Source organism: Cervus elaphus, chromosome 14, assembly GCF_910594005.1.
Source record: "Cervus elaphus chromosome 14, mCerEla1.1, whole genome shotgun sequence".
Lineage (NCBI taxonomy): Eukaryota > Metazoa > Chordata > Mammalia > Artiodactyla > Cervidae > Cervus > Cervus elaphus.
The window spans coordinates 40,043,232-40,063,046 of NC_057828.1; the positions used below are offsets into that span (position 1 = coordinate 40,043,232).

The window sequence follows — 19,815 nt, forward strand, 5'->3', positions numbered from 1 at the left end:
TTCTGCCTCTGAACACCTCTATTTCCTCCTTTCCCCTTCTCTTCCTAATCCAATTCTGTGAATCCTGGTGGGTGTCTGGGCTACGGAGAACATTCTGGGAACAGACAACTGTGTAGATCTGTCTCTCTCCTCTTGAGTCCCCCTTTTTCTCCTCCTGCTCAACACTATCCCCCTCCTCCCTCTCCTCTTCTTCATGTAACTCTGTGAACCTCTCTGGGTGTCCCTAACGGGGGAGAATCTTTTCGCCATTAACCTAGAAGTTTTATTATCAGTGCTGTGTAGTTGGAGAAGTCCTGAGACTACAGGAAGAATAAAACTGAAATCCAGAGGCAGGAGACTTAAGCCCAAAACCTGAGAACACCAGAAAACTCCTGACTACATGGAACTTTAAGTAATAAGTGACCGTCCAAAAGCCTCCATACCTACACTGAAACCAACCACCACCCAAGAGCCAATAAGTTTTAGAGCAAGACATACCAAGCAAATTCTCCAGCAACGCAGGAACATAGCCCTAAACGTCAACATACAGGCTGCCCAAGGTGACACCTAACACATAGACCCATCTCAAAACTCATTACTGAGCACTCCATTGCTCTCCAGAGAGAAGAAATGAAGTTCCACGCACCAGAACACCGACGCAAACTTTCCTAACCAGGAAATCTTGACAAGCCAATCGTCTAACCCCACCCACTGGGTAAATCCTCCACAATAAAAAGGAACCACAGACCTCCAGAATACAGAAAGCCCACTCCAGACACAGCAATCTAAACAAGATGAAAAGGCAAAGAAATATCCAACAGGTAAAGGAACATGAAAAATGCCCACCAAGTAAAGCAAAAGAGGAGGAGATAGGGAATCTACCTGAAAAAGAATTTAGAATAATGATAATAAAAATGATCCAAAATCTTGAAAACAAAATGGAGTTACAGATAAATAGCCTGGAGACAAAGATTGAAAAGATGCAAGAAATGTTTAATAAAGACCTAGAAGAAATAAAAAAGAGTCAATCAATAATGAATAATGCAATGAATGAGATCAAAAACACTTTGGAGGGAACCAAGAGTAGAATAACGGAGGCAGAAGATAGGATAAGTGAGGTAGAAGATAAAATGGTGGAAATAAATGAAGCAGAGAGGAAAAAAGAAAAAAGGATCAAAAGAAATGAGGACAACCTCAGGGACCTCTGGGACAATGTGAAACGCCCCAACATTCGAATCATAGGAATCCCAGAAGAAGAAGACAAAAAGAAAGGCCATGAGAAAATACTTGAGGAGATAATAGCTGAAAACTTCCCTAAAATGGGGAAGGAAATAGCCACCCAAGTCCAAGAAACCCAGAGAGTCCCAAACAGGATAAACACAAGGCGAAACACCCCAAGACACATATTAATCAAATTAACAAAGATCAAACACAAAGAACAAATATTAAAAGCAGCAAGGGAGAAACAACAAATAACACACAAAGGGATTCCCATAAGGATAACAGCTGATCTATCAATAGAAACCCTCCAGGCCAGAAGGGAATGGCAAGACATACTGAAAGTAATGAAAGAGAATAACCTACAACCTAGATTACTGTACCCAGCAAGGATCTCATTCAGATATGAAGGAGAATTCAAAAGCTTTACAGACAAGCAAAGGCTGAGAGAATTCAGCACCACCAAACCAGCTCTTCAACAAATGCTAAAGGATCTTCTCTAGATAGGAAATGCAGAAAGGTTGTATAAACGTGAACCCAAAACAACAAAGTAAATGGCAACGGGACCACACCTATCAATAATTACCTTAAATGTAAATGGGTTGAATGCCCCAACCAAAAGACAAAGATTGGCTGAATGGATACAAAAACAAGACCCCTATATATGCTGTCTACAAGAGACCCACCTCAAAGCAGGAGACACATACAGACTAAAACTGAAGGGCTGGAAAAAAATATTTCATGCAAACGGAGACCAAAAGAAAGCAGGAGTCGCAATACTCATATCAGATAAAATAGACTTTCAAATAAAGGATGTGAAAAGAGACAAAGAAGGACACTACATAATGATCAAAGGATTAATGCAAGAAGAAGATATAACAATTATAAATATATATGCACCCAACATAGGAGCACCACAATATGTGCGGCAAACGCTAACAAGTATGAAAGAGGAAATTAATACTAACACAATAATAGTGGGAGACTTTAATACCCCACTCACAACTATGGATAGATCAACTAAACAGAAAATTAACAAGGAAACACAAACCTTGAATGACACAATGGACCAGCTAGACCTGATTGATATCTATAGGACATTTCACCCCAAAACAATCAACTTCACCTTTTTCTCAAGTGCACATGGAACCTTCTCCAGAATAGACCACATCCTGGGCCATAAATCTAGTCTTGGAAAATTCAAAAAAATTGAAATCATTCCAGTCATCTTTTCTGACCACAGTGCAGTGAGATTAGATCTCAATTACAGGAAAAAAATTGTTAAAAATGCAAACATATGGAGGCTAAATAACACGCTTCTGAATAACCAACAAATCATAGAAGAAATCAAAAAAGAAATAAAAATATGCATAGAAATGAATGAAAATGAAAACACAACAACCCAAAACCTATGGGATACTGTAAAAGCAGTGCTAAGGGGAAGGTTCATAGCATTAGAGGCTCACATGAAGAAACAAGAAAAAAGCCAAATAAATAACCTAACTCTACACCTAAAGCAATTAGAGAAGGAAGAAATGAAGAACCCCAGGGTTAGCAGAAGGAAAGAAATCCTAAAAATCAGGGCAGAAATAAATGCAAAAGAAACTAAAGAGACCATAGCAAAAATCAACAAAGCTAAAAGCTGGTTTTTTGAAAAAATAAACAAAATTGACAAACCATTAGCAAGACTCATTAAGAAACAAAGAGAGAAGAACCAAATTAACAAAATTAGAAATGAAAATGGAGAGATCACAACAGACAACACTGAAATACAAAGGATCATAAGAGACTACTACCAGCAGCTCTATGCCAATAAAATGGACAATTTGGATGAAATGGACAAATTCTTAGAAAAGGATAACCTTCCAAAACTGAACCAGGAAGAAAGAGAAGATCTTAACAGACCCATCACAAGCAAGGAAATCGAAACTGTAATCAAAAATCTACCAGCAAACAAAAGCCCAGGACCAGATGGCTTCACAGCTGAATTCTACCAAAAATTTAGAGAAGAGCTAACACCTATCTTACTCAAACTCTTCCAGAAAATTGCAGAGGAAGGTAAACTTCCAAACTCATTCTATGAGGCCACCATCACCCTAATTCCAAAACCAGACAAAGATGCCACAAAAAAAGAAAACTACAGGCCAATATCACTGATGAACATAGATGAAAAAATCCTTAACAAAATTCGAGCAAACAGAATGCAATAACATATTAAAAAAATCATACACCACGACCAAGTGGGCTTTATCCCAGGAATGCAAGGATTCTTTAATATCTGCAAATCAATCAATGTAATACACCACATTAACAAATTGAAAGATAAAAACCATATGATTATCTCAATAGATGCAGAGAAAGCCTTTGACAAAATTCAACACCCATTCATGATTAAAACTCTCCAGAAAGCAGGAATAGAAGGAACATACCTCAACATAATAAAAGCTATATATGACAAACCCACAGCAAGTATCACCCTCAATGGTGAAAAATTGAAAGCATTTCCCCTGAAATCAGGAACAAGACAAGGGTGCCCACTCTCACCACTACTATTCAACATAGTGTTGGAAGTTCTGGCCACAGCAATCAGAGCAGAAAAAGAAGTAAAAGGAATCCAGATAGGAAAAGAAGAAGTGAAACTCTCACTGTTTGCAGATGACATGATCCTCTACATAGAAAACCCTAAAGACTCTTCCAGAAAATTACTAGAGCTAATCAATGAATATAGTAAAGTTGCAGGATATAAAATTAACACACAAAAATCCCTTGCATTCCTATATACTAACAATGAAAAAACAGAAAGAGAAATTAAGGAAACAATACCATTCACCATTGCAACAAAAAGAATAAAATACTTAGGAATATATCTACCTAAAGAAACAAAAGACCTATACATAGAAAACTATAAAACACTGATGAAAGAAATCAAAGAGGACACAAACAGATGGAGAAACATACCATGCTCATGGATTGGAAGAATCAATATTGTCAAAATGGCTATTCTACCCAAAGCAATCTATAGATTCAATGCAATCCCTATCAAGCTACCAACGGTATTTTTCACAGAACTAGACCAAAGAATTTCACAATTTGTATGGAAATACAAAAAACCTCGAATAGCCAAAGTAATCTTGAGAAAGAAGAATGGAACTGAAGCAATCAACCTGCCTGACTTCAGACTCTACTACAAAGCCACAGTCATCAAGACAGTATGGTACTGGCACAAAGACAGAAATATAGATCAATGGAACAGAATAGAAAGCCCAGAGATAAATCCATGAATCTATGGACACCTTATCTTTGACAAAGGAGGCAAGGATATACAATGGAAAAAAGACAACCTTTTTCACAAGTGGTGCTGGGAAAGCTGGTCAACCACTTGTAAAAGAATGAAACTAGAACACTTTCTAACACCATGCACAAAAATAAACTCAAAATGGATTAAAGATCTAAATGTAAGACCAGAAACTATAAAACTCCTAGAGGAGAACATAGGCAAAACACTCTCTGACATAATTCACAGCAAGATCCTCTATGACCCACCTCCTAGAATATTGGAAATAAAAGCAAAACTAAACAAATGGGACCTAATGAAACTTAAAAGCTTTTGCACTACAAAGGAAACTATAAGTAAGGTGAAAAGACAGCCCTCAGATTGGGAGAAAATAATAGCAAATGAAGAAACAGACAAAGGATTAATCTCAAAAATATACAAGCAACTCCTGCAGCTCAATTCCAGAAAAATAAATGACCCAATCAACAAATGGGCCAAAGAACTAAACAGACATTTCTCCAAAGAAGACATACAGATGGCTAACAAACACATGAAAAGATGCTCAACATCACTCATTATCAGAGAAATGCAAATCAAAACCACAATGAGGTACCATTACACACCAGTCAGGATGGCTGCTATCCAAAAGTCTACAAGCAATAAATGCTGGAGAGGCTGTGGAGAAAAGGGAACCCTCTTACACTGTTGGTGGGAATGCAAACTAGTACAGCCGCTATGGAGAACAGTGTGGAGATTTCTTAAAAAACTGGAAATAGAACTGCCATATGACCCAGCAATCCCACTCCTGGGCATACACACTGAGGAAACCAGATCTGAAAGAGACACGTGCACCCCAATGTTCATCGCAGCACTGTTTATAATAGCCAGGACATGGAAGCAACCAAGATGCCCATCAGCAGATGAATGGATAAAGAAGCTGTGGTACATATACACCATGGAATATTACTCAGCCATTAAAAAGAATTCATTTGAACCAGTTCTAATGAGATGGATGAAACTGGAGCCCATTATACAGAGTGAAGTAAACCAGAAAGATAAAGAACATTACAGCATACTAACACATATATATGGAATTTAGAAAGATGGTAACGACAACCCTATATGCAAAACAGAAAAAGAGACACAGAAGTACAGAACAGACTTTTGAACTCTGTGGGAGAAGGTGAGGGTGGGATGTTGCGAAAGAACGGCATGTATATTATCTGTGGTGAAACAGGTTACCAGCCCAGGTGGGATGCATGAGACAAGTGCTCGAACCTGGTGCACTGGGAAGACACAGAGGAATCGGGTGGAGAGGGAGGGGGGAGGGGGGATAGGGATGGGGAATACGTGTAAATCTATGGCTGATTCATATCAATGTATGACAAAACCCACTGAAAAAATAAATAAATTAATTTAAAAAAAATAAAAAATAAATAAAAAAATAAAAAGCAGAGACATTACATTGCCAACAAAAGTCCGTCTAGTCAAGGCTATGGTTTTTCCAGTGGTCATATATGGATGTGAGAGTTGGACTGTGAAGAAAGCTGAGTACTGAAAAATTGACGCTTTTGAACTGTGGCGTTGGAGAAGACTCTTGAGAGTCCCTTGGACTGCAAGGAGATCCAACCAGTCCATCCTAAAGGAGATCAGTCCTGGGTGTTCATTGGAGGGACTGATGCTGAAGCTGAAACTCCAGTACTTTGGCCACCTCATGCAAACAGTTGACTCATTGGTAAAGACCCTGATGCTGGGAGGGATTGGGGGCAGGAGGAGAAGGGGACAACAGAGGATGAGATGGCTGGATGGCATCACCGACTCGATGGGCATGAGTTTGAGTAAACTCCGGGAGTTCGTGATGGACAGGGAGGCCTGGCGTGCTGGGATTCATGGGGTCGCAAAGAGTCGGACACAACTGAGCGACTGAACTGAACTCAAGTTTTATAATTCACTTGCATATTCCAAAGTACCTTGCACAATGCTGAGACTGTAGATATTCCATAAATTGTTACTGATTTAATAATAAATTTAATAAATCCTAGTATATCTATTAAGCACAGTCTCTGAAAGCTTAAAGACAGTCAGTGGGCACTCATTTTGCATTTAGAATGAAGTGAGTCATAGTTTATTTCTTTTAGATAAATCATAGGAGTCAATAGTATGAATTGTGAATAGAAAGTTATTTATTGCCTTGTCTAGTGCTCTGACCAAGAGAGAGACAGTAGAAAGTGATCTGGATTGATGTTTCACCCACCATCTACTAGTAAGGACTCAGTTTTCCTGCATGACACAAGTGTCTTCTGGCTATTACTTTGGCAAATAGTATTTATTTCTTTTACTTCTTTTCTTTCCAGCCTTTCTCTCTCTTTTTTGATGTTTTCTTTTCATGTTTTAATGGTGGGATATTCTGCATGTCTCTGATCTGCAATTGAGGCCCACTACTTAGCTCAGGAGCTCAGTGGCTCTCATGTCCAAACAGGTCATTGTCATCTAGTTTAGATGTTAGTACTGCCAATGGCATGTTGGTATATATTTATTAAACAATCAACTTTGTGAAAATAAGACCACTTATTCCCTGGTGTAAATACTCCCACCATTGCTGATTTCAATCTATCAAAGGGACATCAGTAAACATGGATCTGGGCAGAGATGCACAGTAACACATTATTAGTTAATATTTCCACCATACAGATACAATACATGTAAACAACCCGAAAGGCAGAAAAATTTAGCAAATTTAGCAAAAGAAATAGGAAGCAATGAGTCTTGAGTATTTACTACCATTGTTTTTATTTATTTCTAAATTTATAAAATTTAAATTTTTAATAGTGACTTTTTTTGACAGTTGATTCCTGTAAGCCAGCCCCAGCACACCACTGCATGCTGCCCAAACTCAGAGGTGTGCATATCAAATGCTACCTCAAGTCTCCTTCTAGCTCCTAATTCTCACCATTTTCTTTCTGTTATACATAGATAGAAAATGTCTGCAGCTTATTAACATCCATCTTGGATGCCTTCCTTTCCAAAGACACAACTGTTATAATCCGGGCGTTGATAACCCTAAGGAAACTTTTAGACAGACTGGACAAGGTGACCTACTCCTCCCTGTCTACCAGAATTGCTTCCAGCTATTGTCCTCTGATGGATCATGTGAGTTACACAGATATGTGAGACCATTAGGTTTCATCATTCAGCTGAAGTGCCAGCTAAGGCAATGATATTACCTTCCAGAATAAGTGAACAGAACGCAGTCATTTTGTGCAGATCTGCCATTTGTTTTCCAGAGATAATAATATTAACCAAGTGAGCTCCAAGTTTGTATTTGTGTTTTTACATATTTTTAAAATTTTATTTATTTATTTTTGGCTGTGCTGGCTCTCCCGTGCTGCTCAGGCTTTTCTCTAGTTGCAGTAAGCAGGGGACTATACTCCAGTTGCAGTGCACAGTCTTCTCACTGTGATTTCCTCTCTTGTTTCAGAGTATGGGCTTCAGGGCACGTGGGCTTCAGTCATGGCTGCACAGATGCTGTGGCTCCCGGGCTCTGGAGCACAGGCTAACTGTGACTCACAGGCTTAGTTGCTCCGTGGCATGTGAGATATTCCCGGATCAGGACTCGAACCCATGTCTCCTGCATTGATAGGCAGATTCTTTACCACAGAGCCACCAGGAAAGCCCTGTATGTTTGTTTTTAAACTACGGAAGCCTGACCATAGGAAATGAGAGTCAAAATGTAACCTTTATTCTTAGATAAGAGAGGAATTGTAGTTTAGTGGCTATATTTGTTAACCCTGAATCTGGACTTTCTAGGTTCAAATCCCTGTGCTGCCACTGACTAGCTGTGAACTCCTGAGCAAGTGGCTCAGTCTGTTAGTGTATCATCTGTAAAACAGAGTGAGTAGCAGGCATATTATGGGTATTAGAGTTGACATGTGTAATATCCCAAATGAATTTCTTATCATAGAAAACATTAATTAGAAACTCTTTGATCAGATAGTTGTGTGTTTTGAAAATTCTCATTTTTATGGTAAATGTATAGTTTATTAAAAATACAGTATTTTAATAAACAAGAACATGTTGGTATACTATGAGAAATCTATTTGTTTTTAAAGACTCCTTTGACGAATTGTTTGTGAACTAGAGAATTGTGTCACAGTAAATTATCTTGCCAAAATTTGTAACTTCTTACTAGTTCTGCAGATTTCATTGAAAAAAAGGCTCAATATTATTAAATTATAGAAAGAGGAAACTTAGTGGCAGAAAAGATTTTTATAAGGAGATAATGATAATAATAGTAATAATAACACTGGCTAAAATTTATTGAGCATTTACTGTACACCAGGCATTATTCTAAGGCATTTATATGGACAATTTCGTATAATTCTCTAGACAACTCTCTTGGGCTTCCCTTGTGGCTCAGCAGGTAAAGAATCCACCTGCAATGCGAGAGACCTGGGTTCAATCGCTGGGTTGGGAAGGTCCCCTGGAGAAGGGAAAGGCTACTCACTACAGTATTCTGGCCTGGAGAATTCCACAGACTGAATAGTCCATGGGGTCGCAAAGAGTCAGACATGACTGAGTGACTTTCATTTTCACTAGAAGACAACACTATTACTATTATCCAGTTTACATACAAGCAAACTGAGGCAAACTGAAGTGAATATTAGACCAAGTTCATACAGCTGATAATTAGTATGTCCATGTAAATTATTATTTTCAAAGTGGAGTAATATTTTTGTAAAAACTGGAAGTGATATTATATTTTTAAAAAATTAATCTCTTCCTCTGACTTGTAATTTTTCTCTTCTAGAATCCTTATACTCCAGTCACCTTCCTATTTAGACTAAGTAAACCCTTGGAAACCTAGTATTATGCCAGTATGCAAAGAACTCGCATTGGTATTCAGTAGCAATTCTGCAAAGGCCTCCAGCATTGAATACATCATGGTCACATTACCCTAAGTATTTTGATAGAAATTATCTCCAAGTTATATCTTTCAGTTCAGTTCAGTTGCTCAGTCATGTCTGACTCTGCAACCCCATGGACTGCAGCAAGCCAGGTTTCCCTATCTGTCATCAACTCTTGAAGCTTGCTCAAATGCATGTCCATCAAGTCGGTGATGCCATCCAACCATCTCATCCTCTGTCGTCCCCTTCCCCTCTGGCCTTCAATCTTTCCCAGAATCAGGCTCTTTTCCAATGAGTCAGTTCTTCACATCAGGTGACCAAAGTATTGGGAGTTTCAGCTTAATCATCAGTCCTTCCAATGAATATTCAGGACTGATTTCCTTTAGGGTTGACTGGTTTGATCTCCTTGCAGTCCAAAGGACTCACAAGAGTCTTCTCCAACACCACAGTTCAAAAGCATCAATTCTTCGGCTCTACGCTTTCTTTATGGTTCAACTCTCACATCCATACATGGCTACTGGAAAAACTATAGCTTTGACTAGATGGACCTTTATTGGCAAAGTAATGTCTCTGCTTTTTAATATGCTGTTTAGGTTGGTCATAGCTTTTCTTCCAAGGAGCAAGAACTATGGATGGAGGTTCATGACACTGTACAGGAGACAGTGATCAAGACCATCCCCAGTAATATCTTTAGTATGTTATTAAATACTATCTTCCTAAATTTAAGAAGTAAACTTTTCACAGGGGATTTTCTTTCATGTAATATGAATTTTGGTAAGTAAGTCTTATTTTCAAATCAGAATAAGAGATGACTTCTTAGACCCAAGGTGAATTCACCCAAGGTGAATCTTTTCTAAAAACAAATGATAAATATATACACACACTTATATACACATCATATATAGTGTATATACATTATATAAATATATATACTATATAGTGTGTGTGTATATATATACATACATATTATATGTTAGTGTATATATATATATATATATGTATATATATATATAGTGTGTATATGTATATTCTCAAATGAGGTCTTTTCCGTGTGCATGTTTTAGGCTAATGGAGGTATTCGGAGTATGGCCATTCACCACTTTGGTCAGTTACTCATGGACATGAGTCAGTATACATGGATGCTAAATGATGTGGTTTATGCAGGCTTGGTGCCTCTGATCCTGTTTTTGGAAGATACAGAGGAAAGAGTAGTTAAAGTAAGTCCTGAAATTTTGGTTTTCTTAGTTTTGCAGAGAATCACAGTGTTTTATATAACACCAGATGGAATGGATATTTACTGACCTTATTCTGCTTCACAGGCATGTAAATATACATTAGAAATCTGTGCCTCAGAATTAAAATGGTCAACATTATATTTCCTAAAGGATGAATATTACAATTTTGAGTTGGTGGTGCTCAACATCTGTAACAATCTTGTAAGTGTCCACTCAAGATTTACTACCCTAAGAGTTACAGAGACAATTTTAAAGGATATACAAAGTGATGAAAAGCATAATGGGCACAAGGTGAATCTAGAAGGACTCTGAAGAGAAGATAATATATGTACAATTACAGCTAGGGCTTGAGAACAGAGAAAAATTAAACTTTCCCACTTTCTTCTCCTTAACATGGATCATCTATTTTTCCTTCCTTCAACCCACCTACTTTGAGCAGTGTAAAGACAGGCACAGCATTTCAGATCACCAAAAGAAAAGCTGGAATTAGTTTTCCATGACTGAATGAGCTGGTTTTCTGAAAACCAGCATAAACTGCAACAATAGACAGGTAGGGATGGAAGGATGTTAACCAAAGGTTGGAAACCCAAAGACTGGATATCATATAAAAGCTGAATAATATCTGCAAGCAAGAGAGTAACATTCCTACATAGAAACCCCCAAGTTTTAACCCGGTCCTAATTTGGTATAAGCAACCAAGTTTGTTTCCCTGGAAGCCTCTCTGAATTTAGCATATAAGTATTTTCAAGAAGTGAGATAATTTTTTTCCTTTTTATTCTCAGCTTATTTCTCATCAAAAATACATTACAGATTTGATATCTGAGACCTTAGGATTCCTGGAGAGTTCCAGAAGATACCTGAAAAGAGGATCAGTTATTTTACTAGGTAAGTAAAATTCAATTCTCATTTCCTAATTTGTCTTAACAGGTAAAGAACGGATAGCAGCTAGAAGTTTTCCTTGAAAAAATTATAAATTTTCTTTGTTTAGGATGGACTCAAATTTTCATGATGATATCTATAATGAGCAGAAGTTAAAATATATGATGAGAATAGAGTTCTACTTTATAATACACTACTAAGTATGTAATTAAACTATCATACAAAATATTCAACCAGATGAATTTCAAAATTTAAGAAGGTGGCAAACCACTACAGTTCTCCTTTGCTGCTTAAAAATCACCTCTCCCCATTGAAGAATAATATATTTTTTTTAAATGTCAGTCTTTAACAAAACATGAACATCTCTAACCACAAATTACAACATATGAGCGATAGTCAGTCGCTCAGTCCTGTTTGACTCTTTGCAACCCAATGAAGTGTCACCTGCCAGGCACCTTTGTCCATGGGATTCTCCAGGCAAGAATACTGGAGTAGGTTGCCATTCCCTTCTCCAGGGGATCTTCCCAAACCAGGGACCAAACCCGGGTCTCCCACACTGCAGATTCTTCACCATCTGAGCCCCCAGGGAAGCCCACAACAGATGAGGAAGAGCTACCAAATCTAATAAAGGTCAAAAAAAGAAAATGTAGAGTTGAGGGAGTACAGTAAGATTCTAAAAGAAGACAACCAAAATTTTTGACCTTGAACAAATCTGACCAACCAGTTTTTTTCCCACTACCTTCTTACCACGAAGATCAAAACTGATAATCCTTTATTTGAAATGAGAGGAAAGAGTTCTCATTTGCCCTCAGGAAGTATGTAGGGCACCAAGGAATGAGAAAATACTTAGTTATGTCATACATGTGGGCTTCCCAGGTAGCTCAGTGGTAAAGAATCTGCTTGCAATGCAGGAGACAAATTTTAAAAAATGTTTCTACAGAGTACTTGAAAATCATAATAATTATATTCATGAATCCAAAACTCTTAAAAATAAAGGTCTATAGATATAAGTGCTCAGGAATATATAATGGTAAAATAGGAGCACATGAAAAATAATCTTTCAAAGTACGGTAGAAAGTGTAAGAAAAATATATAACCATTATTTAAAAAAAAAAAAACTACATTGCAGGCAATGGAAGAAAATACATAGTGTTGATAACCCAGTAAGGGAAAAGGAGTAAAGGGTTGAGAAATGTTAGCAAAATAGATGTAAACCAATAAGAAATAGTTTGAAAAATTGGGGAGTAACAATAGAGAAGATAGATTACAGAAAGATAATATCCCTTAAGAAAAAATGAACAATTAAAAAAGTATTCAAAGATAAAATTTAAAAACAAAAAAAATTTTAATTAAATATGCTGAAGATGGTAAAATTTTTCAAGACATATTTTATACAGAATAAAACATTCCTAACATTCCTAAAGTTATGGAACTTTAGAGTTAAAGAATTCTTTGAACATTTCGGTTAAAAAAACTCACCTATACGTTACAAAATAAATAAATCTGAAATTAGACTTCTCCATTTCAATATTCAACTCTAAAATATAGTAGAATAGTACATACAAATCCTTAGTAGAAAAATATGTGATCAAAAATTTTAGATCATCAAAATTAAGCTGTTTTGTGCTTAGTCGCTCAGTCGTGTCCGATTCTTTGCGACCCCATGGACAATAGCCCTCCAGGCTCTCTGTCATGGGGATTCTTCAGACAAGAATACAGGAGTGGGTTGTCATGCCCCCTCCTCCAGGGAATCTTCCCAACCCAGGGATTAAACCCAGGTGTCTCTCATTTCAAGCGGATTCTTCACCATCTGAGCCAACAGAGAAGCCCAAGAATACTGGCATGAGTAACCTATTCCTTCTCCATGGGATCTTCCTGATCCAGGAAGCAAACCAGGGTCTCCTACATGGCAGGCAGATTCTTTACCAGTTGAGCTACCAGGGAAGTTTCATCAAAATTATATACAACTACAAAGATAATAAAATATTTCTAAAACACAAAAACTCAGCAAAAGTTCATTACCATGAACCCTTAAAGAAAGCATTGATGGATGGAATTCAGCTAACTAAAGAAGGAAGGGATAAATTATTGCATAAGAATTTCTAGATGTTCAAGCTGGATTTATAAAAGACAAAGGAACCAGAGATCATATTGCCAACATCAGTTGGATCATTGAAAAAGTGAGAGAGTTCCAGAAAAACAGCTTGTGCTTTGTTGACTATGCCAAAGCCTTTGACTGTGTGGATCACAATAAGCTGGAAAATTCTGAAAGAGATGAGAATACCAGACCACCTGATCTGCCTGTTGAGAAACCTGTATGCAGGTCAGGAAGCACCAGTTAGAACTGAACATGGAACAACAGACTGGTTCCAAATCAGGAAAGAAGTACATCAAGGCTATGTATTGTCACCCTGCTTATTTAACTTATATGCAGAGTACATCATGTGAAATGCCAGGCTGGATGCAGCACAAGCTGGAATCAAGATTGCAGGGAGAAATATCAGTAACCTCAGATATGCAGATGATACCACACTTACAGCAGAAAGCAAAGAAGAACTGAAGAGCCTCTTGGTGAAAGTCAAAGAGGAGAGTGAAAAAGTTGGCTTAAAACTCAGCATTCAGAAAACTAAGATCATGGCATCTGGCCCCATCACTTCATGGCAAGTAGATGGGGAAACAATGGAAACAGTGACAGACTTTATTTTTGGGGGCTCCAAAATCAATGCAGATGGTGACTGCAGCCATGAAATTAAAAGACCCTTGCTCCTTGGAAGAAAAGTTATGACCAACCTAGACAGCATATTAAAAAGCAGAGATATTACTTTGCCAACAAAGGTCTATCTAGTCAAAGCTATGGTTTTCCCAGTGGTCATGTATGCATGTGAGAGTTGGACTGAGCATAGAAGAAAGAAGAAAGCTGAGCATAGAAGAATTGGTGGTTTTGAACTGTGGTGTTGGAGAAGACTCTTAAGAGTCCCTTGGACTACAAGGAGATCCAACCAGTCCATCCTAAGGGAAATCAGTCCTGAATATTCATTGAAAGGACTAATGCTGAAGCTGAAACTCCAGTACTTTGGCCACCTGATGTGAAGAGTTGACTCATTGGAAAAGACCCTGATGCTGGGAAAAATTGAAGGTGGGAGGAGAAGGGGTTGACAGAGGATGAGATGGTTGGATGGCATCACCGACTCAATGGACATCAGTTTGAGTAAACTCGAGGAGTTGGTGATGGACAGGGAAGCCTGGCATGCTGCAGCCCATGAGGTTGCAAGGAGTTGGACACGACTGAGCAACTGAACTGAACTGAACTGAAGAACATACAGTATCTACTTAACAGTAGGACTTCCAGCTCCCAGTAAATTTTTCACTGTTTTTTACATTTCTCCATGCCTCTGAAAACTGACCTCTGTGTTTTATATCCCCTAGGCTCCCTTGTCTGCTTGCTTCAGGTTCATATAGCATTTAATGTTCATTTAATATTATAGTAGTATGCTTAGTATTCAGTAGTAATTGTAACAGTACTAATAACAACTTATCCCATCTAGAATTCCCTCTGAGTCCCCATTGAGAAATATTAATCAGTAAACTCAATACAATTATAATTTAAAAAACAGACAATTCCCTAAATCTTGAAAAGTTGATTCTGGATGTATGTGGAAGCTCAAGACCAACATATGAGATAAAACTAACAGATTGTAGACAATCTTTTACTCACTCAAGGAGACAAGACCTGTGAAACAGTATAGGAAGCCTAGAAACAGATCCACACGTACAAAAACACCTAATATAAAAATTAGAACTGGAAATGTATATCAGATCAGAAATGATGGACTGTCAAGTAAAAGGTGCTAGGACAATGAAAACGCGCGCGCGCACACACACACACACACACACACACACACACACACACAAATTCCTACCTTACAACCATACAAATATCAGTTCAATGTGTATCAAATCATGTTAATGGAAGGAAGGAAGATCTAAAAAGAAACTTTAAAATGTAGGCAGTATTTCTATGAAGAACTTGCAAGAATTACTGAAATACACAAAGAAAAATTAAATAAATAGAAAGGTATAACCCACAATTGTGGAAAGAATCAAAATTTTAAATGTGTCAGTTCAGTTCAGTCACTCAGTCTTGTCCAACTCTTTGCAGCACCATGGACTGAAGCACACCAGGCCTCCCTGTCCATCACGAACTCCTCGAGTTTACTGAAACTCATCTCCATGGGGTCGGTGATGCCATCCAACCATCTCATCCTCTGTCAACCCCTTCTCCTCCCACCTTCAATCTTTCCCAGCATCAGGGTCTTTTCCAATGAGTCAGTTCTTCACATCAGGTGGCCAAAGTATTGGGAGTTTCAGCTTCCACATCAGCCCTTACAATGAATATTCAGGACTGATCTCCTTTAGGATGGACTGGTTGGATCTCCTTGCAGTCCAAGGGACTCTCAAGGGTCTTCTCCAACACCACAGTTCAAAAGCATCGATTCTTCAGTGCTCAGCTTTCTTTATAGTCCAACTCTCACATCCATACATGACTACTGGAAAAACCATAGCTTTGGCTAGATTGACCTTTATTGGCAAAGTAATGTCTCTGCTTTTTAATATGCTGTCTAGTTTGGTCATAACTTTTCTTCCAAGGAGCAAGGATCTTTTAATCATGGCTGCAGTCACCATCTGCATTGATTTTGGAGCCCCCAAAAATAAAGTCTGTCACTGTTTCCATTGTTTCCCCATCTACTTGCCATGAAGTGATGGGGCCAGATGCCGTGATCTCAGTTTTCTGAATGCTGAGCTTTAAGTCAACTTTTTCACTCTCCTCTTTCACTTTCATCGAGAGGCTCTTTAGTTCTTCTTCACTTTCTGCCATAAGGGTGGTGTCATCTGCATATCTGAGGTTATTGATATTTCTCCTGGCAATCTTGTTTCCAGCTTGTGCTTCCTCCGGTCCAATGTTTTCCATGATGTGCTCTGCATATAAGTTAAATAAGCAGGGTGATAATATAAAGCCTTGATGTACTCCTTTTCCTATTTGGAACCAGTCTGTTGTTCCATGTCCAGTTCTAACTGTTGCTTCTTCTGCATACAGACTTCTCAGGAGGCAGGTCATGTGGTCTGGTGTTCCCAACTCTTTCAGAATTTCCACAGTTTGTTTTGATCCACACAGTCAAAGGCTTTGTCATTGTAAATAAAACATAAATAGAGGTTTTTCTGGAACTCTCTTGCTTTTTTGATGATCCACTGGATGTAGGCAATTTGATCTCTGGTTCCTCTGCCTTTTCTAAAACCAGCTTGAACATCTGGAAGTTCACGGTTTAAGTATTGTTGAAGCCTGGCTTGGAGAATTCTGAGCATTACTTTACTAGCCTGAGATGAGTGCAATTGTGTGGTAGTTTGAGCATTCTTTGGCATTGCCTTTCTTTGGGATTGGAATGAAAACTGAATTTTTCCAATCCTATGGTCACTGTTGAGCTTTCCAAATTTGCTGGCATATTGAGTGCAGCACTTTCACACCATCATCTTTCACGATTTGAAATAACTCAACTGGAATTCCATCACCTCCACTAGCTTTGTTCGTAGTGATGCTTTCTAAGGCCCACTTGACTTCACATTCCAGGATGTCTGGCTCTAGGTGAGTGATCACACCATCGTGATTATCTGGATCGTGAAGATCTTTTTTGTGTATCTTCTGTGTATTCTTGCCACCTCTTCTTAGTATCTTTTGCTTCTGTTAGATCCATACCATTTCTGTCCTTTTAATTGTTTCCTAAATCAGTCTGTACATGGAATGAGATGCCAATTAAAATATCAATGGGACTTTTTTCAAAATTGACATGCTAATTTTAAAATTGATGTAGAAAAGTTACCATGCAGGAATATCCAGGAAGTTCTAACCAAAAAAGATAGCAGACTAGCCTTATCAGATATTACTATAGCTACAGTGGGGCTTCCTGGTGGCTCAGTTAAGAATCCACCTTCAATGCAGGAGACCTGGGTTCAATCCCGGAGTCAGAAAGATCCCCTGGAGGAAGGCATGGCTACCTACTGCAGTATTCTTGACTGGAGAATTCCATGGACAGAGGAGCCTGGAGGGGGCTATACAGTCTATGGTGTCACAAAGTGTCAAGCACAACCAAGCAACTAACACAACAACAGTAATTGTAATCATGAGGAATAAATAGTCAGATTTTCCTGGGATTTTCCAGGCAAGGATACTGGAGTGGGTTGCCATTTCCTTCTCCAGAGGATATTCCAAACCCAGGAATTGAATCCAGGTCTCCTGCATTGCAGACAGACAGTATTAGCAGTATTACACCAAGAAATAAGCAAAAACATGAAGGGCAAAAGGTGTCACTGGGTTAACCTAATTATGGCTTAAACAAAATAGTAGGTGATTTCTTTCTCATTTAACAATCCTGGTGTAAATAGACTAGTGTCAGTTCTTTTGTTGCTCTTATATTCTCATCACACAGTTTCCTACATCAGATCCAAGATGTTTGCTCTAGCTCCTGCTACCACTTCTATGTAACAGTCAACTGGAAAGGGAAATATATCAAGAGGACACAGCTCTGTAAAGACTGAACATAACCTACTAAATGATCATTTGCCAGGAACATAGACATGTTGCCATACCTAGCTGCAGAGAAGTCTTAAAAGTCTAGTCATCTGCTGAACAACCATGTGTCTAGCTAAAACTCACTTCAGTTTCAGTAAGAGAACTAAAGATAAAGAAGTAATTTGACAATAGGGAAAATTAGTATTCTCTAGCATAGGAAATTTTTATTCATTTATTGGTACCCTCCATCTAATTCTAAAAGGAATTACACTGGATTACAAAATTAAGCAAAACTTTGCCAGTTAAGGATACCTCCACAACACAGGGCTTTGTCTTTAAGCATTAGTCTTAAATTCTTAAGCCCATGTTCCACCTGTCAATGAGAATATCCCAAGTTTTATTATCTGTAAATCATATTATCAAAATAATGTATTGCTGTGATTTTTGTGATCCCTATTTTGACTGAGGTAGGGGCAATGTGAATTATTGGTGAGAATATATAAGGTTCCATTGAAATCTCAAAATGAATACCCACTAGCCATGTGACCTTCACCAAATTTCTTTCTCCCTATGAATTTTTATCAGGCTTCCCTGGTGGCTCAATGGTAAAGAATCTGCCTGCCAGTGCAGGAGACGTAGGCTTGATCCCTGGGTTGGGAAGATGCCCTGGAGAAGGAATTGGCAACACACTCCAGTCTTCTTGTCTGGAGAATTTCATGGACAGAGGAGCCCGGTGGGCTACAGTCCATGAAATCACAAAAGAGTCAGACATGATTTAGTGGCTAAACAACAATAACATGAATTTTTATGATGTGTAAAAGGAAGATAATAAGAATATAAAAAAAAAATATTTTTTAAGTCTATCTAAAAACATTTAAGGGCTTTTATAAAGGCAGTGAGAGTAGAAAAACTAAAAGAAGTAGGCCTGATATTTGGGAGTTATTTTCCTTTATAGACTTTCCAATTTTATATTCAAAAAGGGTAGTGGAAGGCTGATAAACTAAGAAGAAATTTTAGCTGTTTCACTGAACTGGTGGAACAAAACTTGGAGTGGATTGACAATGAGGAGGGATCCTGGTAAATACACCCAAGTTTTCTGCCTGATCCCTGATGTCTCTACCCTAGGAATAAGAATAAACTAAAAATATACCAGCCCTTATAATTATCAAATCTTTGAATATCTAACTCCATGGTCAAATTAAAGAGATATATTTCTAACCTAACTGCCTACCAAAAAAGCAAAAACAAATCCTCTCTGGGAGAAGATAAAATGCCCAGAGACTAACAGTATTGACTCAAGCCTGTATACACTATAACTGATACTTATTTTTTTTTAAAATCGTTTAGATTTTTTTTAACTACAAGAAAGAACAGTAGAAACAGAATCTAGTATCTGCAGTTATTCAACTTTATCAGATATGAACTTTAAAATAAATATGATTAGTATGTTCAAAAGATTACACAATGAGATAGAATGCAGATCTCAATGAAGTTAGCAGCAGATTAGAAAGAACTGAAATGAGATTAAGAGAATTAGAAATGTCAGAATAAACCAACACAACATTGTACTTATCCTTCAATTTAAAATAAATAAATTCAGGAAGAGAAAAAAAGAAATGTCAGAATAAAATATTCAGCCTCAAGATCAAAACTTGAAAAGATAAAAATGGAAACTATGAAAAGAGCATAAGAACATGAGATGTGGTTAAAAGGCCTAATATACACTTCCATGAGGATAGTGGGGAAAAAATGAAACTAAATATT

General features: G+C 37.8%; 1 protein-coding gene across 1 annotated transcript in view; it reads left to right on the forward strand.

The window, feature by feature from the left end:
* Positions 1 to 19,815, forward strand: part of MROH9 (maestro heat like repeat family member 9) — a 150,890-nt gene that overhangs the window by 126,137 nt on the left and 4,938 nt on the right. Inside the window, exons 19-22 of the mRNA XM_043922893.1 lie at positions 7,445 to 7,621; positions 10,440 to 10,592; positions 10,695 to 10,811; positions 11,393 to 11,495. Coding sequence (XP_043778828.1) covers positions 7,445 to 7,621; positions 10,440 to 10,592; positions 10,695 to 10,811; positions 11,393 to 11,495 — 550 coding nt within the window. The remainder of the gene's footprint in view (positions 1 to 7,444; positions 7,622 to 10,439; positions 10,593 to 10,694; positions 10,812 to 11,392; positions 11,496 to 19,815) is intronic.